The 2,500-nt window shown below is 55.5% G+C and overlaps 1 protein-coding gene across 1 annotated transcript in view; it reads right to left on the bottom strand.

Annotated features, from left to right (window-relative positions):
* znrf1 (zinc and ring finger 1) overlaps positions 1–2,500 on the bottom strand; it is a 17,451-nt gene that overhangs the window by 2,868 nt on the left and 12,083 nt on the right. Inside the window, 2 exon segments of the mRNA XM_057052701.1 lie at positions 583–669; positions 1,237–1,342. Coding sequence (XP_056908681.1) covers positions 612–669; positions 1,237–1,342 — 164 coding nt within the window. The 3' untranslated portion in view covers positions 583–611.

The following is a 2,500-nucleotide window of genomic DNA, read 5'->3' as shown; positions in this document are numbered from 1 at the left end:
ACTGCTACTGCTGCTGCTGCTGCTACTACTGCTACTGCTGCTGCTGCTGCTACTACTGCTATACTGCTGCTGCTACTACTGCTACTACTGCTACTGCTACTACTGCTGCTACTACTGCTATGCTGCTGCTCTGCTGCTGCTGCTACTGCTACTACTGCTGCTGCTACTACTGCTGCTACTGCTATACTGCTGCTGCTGCTGCTACTACTGCTACTGCTGCTGCTGCTGCTACTACTGCTACTACTACTGCTGCTGCTACTACTGCTACTACTGCTACTGCTACTACTGCTGCTACTACTGCTACTCTGCTGCTGCTGCTGCTGCTGCTACTACTGCTACTACTGCTACTGCTGCCGCTGCTGCTGCTACTGCTGCTACTGCTACTGCTGCTGCTACTGCTACTGCTGCTGCTACTGCTGCTACTACTGCTGCTGCTACTACTGCTGCGCTGCTACTGCTGCTGCGCTGCTGCTGCTGCTACTGCTGCTGCTACTGCTGCTGCTGCTACACTGCTGCTGCTACTACTGCTGCTGCTACGCTGCTGCTGCTGCTGCTGCTGCTGCTACTTGCTGTGCATCTCACCTTGTTCACCGTCAGGTGTGGTGGTCGGGTCATTCAGACGGGTGTTCGGGGCAGGACCGGTTGATCTCAAACCATGAATCTATACAGCTGCAGATACACAACAGTCAGAAAACAGCTGCAAACACACATTTGAAATGAAAAGCAACAGAAAAATGAACCCAAAGCAGAAACAGTGATAATCATGGTGAAAGTGCACGTTTGTGCGTCTCCACTGTTTGTGGCTGTTGGCTCGTTTCCTGTCTCAGGTTTCTCCTTTGTGGTCCCTGTTCCTGATGTGGGACCAGAGGTGGACCTGAGCCGTTCCAGCTCAACCCGGGACACTCGGGTCCTGTGAAGGATCCTCACTGCTGAACAAGGTTCTCAACCCCCACACAGGGTCCTGAAGTGGGGGGGACTCCAGGTGCTGCACCCTCCATCTGAGCCACGAAGGGTCAGAAACAGGAACCTCAAGGTGTTCGGACGTTTCCAGTCCAATATTTGATGAAGTTCTGCTCATTAATTATATCTGCTCAAGACCAAGAGGGGGATAAAAGAACCCTGCTGTCATGGGCTCATGCCCAGTATTCCGAGTGCATCCAAGTGTGTGTGTGTGTGTGTGTGTGTGTGTGTGTGTGCGTGTATACCTGTGTGTGTGTGTGCCTCAGACAGCCTCACCTCTTGTGGTAGATGCACAGGCAGGGCAGCCTGGCGATGGCGTCCCCCCGCTGCAGCTCCTCCAGACAGATCACACACTCGCCGGCGTCCTTCGCCAACACGTCGTCTGAAGTATGAGAAGGTTCAGGACAGAATGAGGCTCAACCTGCACCAATATGGCGACAAATGAAGTGATCATGCACCATGTGGTGGATGCGTGCACCATGTGGTGGACCTGTGGAGGACATGAGGTGGACCTGTGGAGGACATGAGGTGGACCTGCGGAGGACATGAGGTGGACCTGCAGAGGACATGAGGTGGACCTGCAGAGGACATGAGGTGGACCTGCGGAGGACATGAGGTGGACCTGCGGAGGACATGAGGTGGACCTGCAGAGGACATGAGGTGGACCTGTGGAGGACATGAGGTGGACCTGCAGAGGACATGAGGTGGACCTGCAGAGGGCATGAGGTGGACCTGCGGAGGACATGAGGTGGACCTGCGGAGGACATGAGGTGGACCTGCGGAGGACATGAGGTAGACCTGCAGAGGACATGAGGTGGACCTGCGGAGGACATGAGGTGGACCTGCGGAGGACATGAGGTGGACCTGCGGAGGACATGAGGTGGACCTGCGGAGGACATGAGGTGGACCTGCGGAGGACATGAGGTGGACCTGCGGAGGACATGAGGTGGACCTGCGGAGGACATGAGGTGGACCTGCGGAGGACAAGAGGTGGACCTGCAGATGACATGAGTTGGACCTGTGGAGGACACGAGGTGGACCTGCAGAGGACATTAGGTGGACCTGCGGAGGACAAGAGGTGGACCTGCGGAGGACATTCGGTGGACCTTCCCTTCCCCCCCCCCTCCAATAGGGTTAGAGGGTCAGGGTCCCTGTGTCAGATTTCGACTGTAGAGAAAACTCACAAAGCTCACGAGGTGCACGTAACACCTGATCCCACCGTAACACCTGATCCCACCGTAACACCTGATCCACCGTAACACCTGAGCCCACCGTAACACCTGATCCCACCTTAACACCTGATCACACCGTAACACCGGGTCACACCGTAACACCGGATCCCACCTTAACACCTGATCACACGTAACACCTGATCACACCGTAACACCTGATCCCACCGTAACACCTGATCCCACCGTAACACCTGATCCCACCGTAACACCTGATTCCACCGTAACACCTGAGCCCACCGTAACACCTGATCCCACCGTAACACCTGATCCCACCGTAACAACAGGTAACACCGTAACACCTGATCACA

Source organism: Takifugu flavidus, chromosome 13, assembly GCF_003711565.1.
Source record: "Takifugu flavidus isolate HTHZ2018 chromosome 13, ASM371156v2, whole genome shotgun sequence".
Classification (NCBI taxonomy): Eukaryota; Metazoa; Chordata; class Actinopteri; order Tetraodontiformes; family Tetraodontidae; genus Takifugu; species Takifugu flavidus.
Note: the sequence above shows the minus strand (reverse complement) of the source record. Positions and strands in the feature narration are given on the sequence as shown.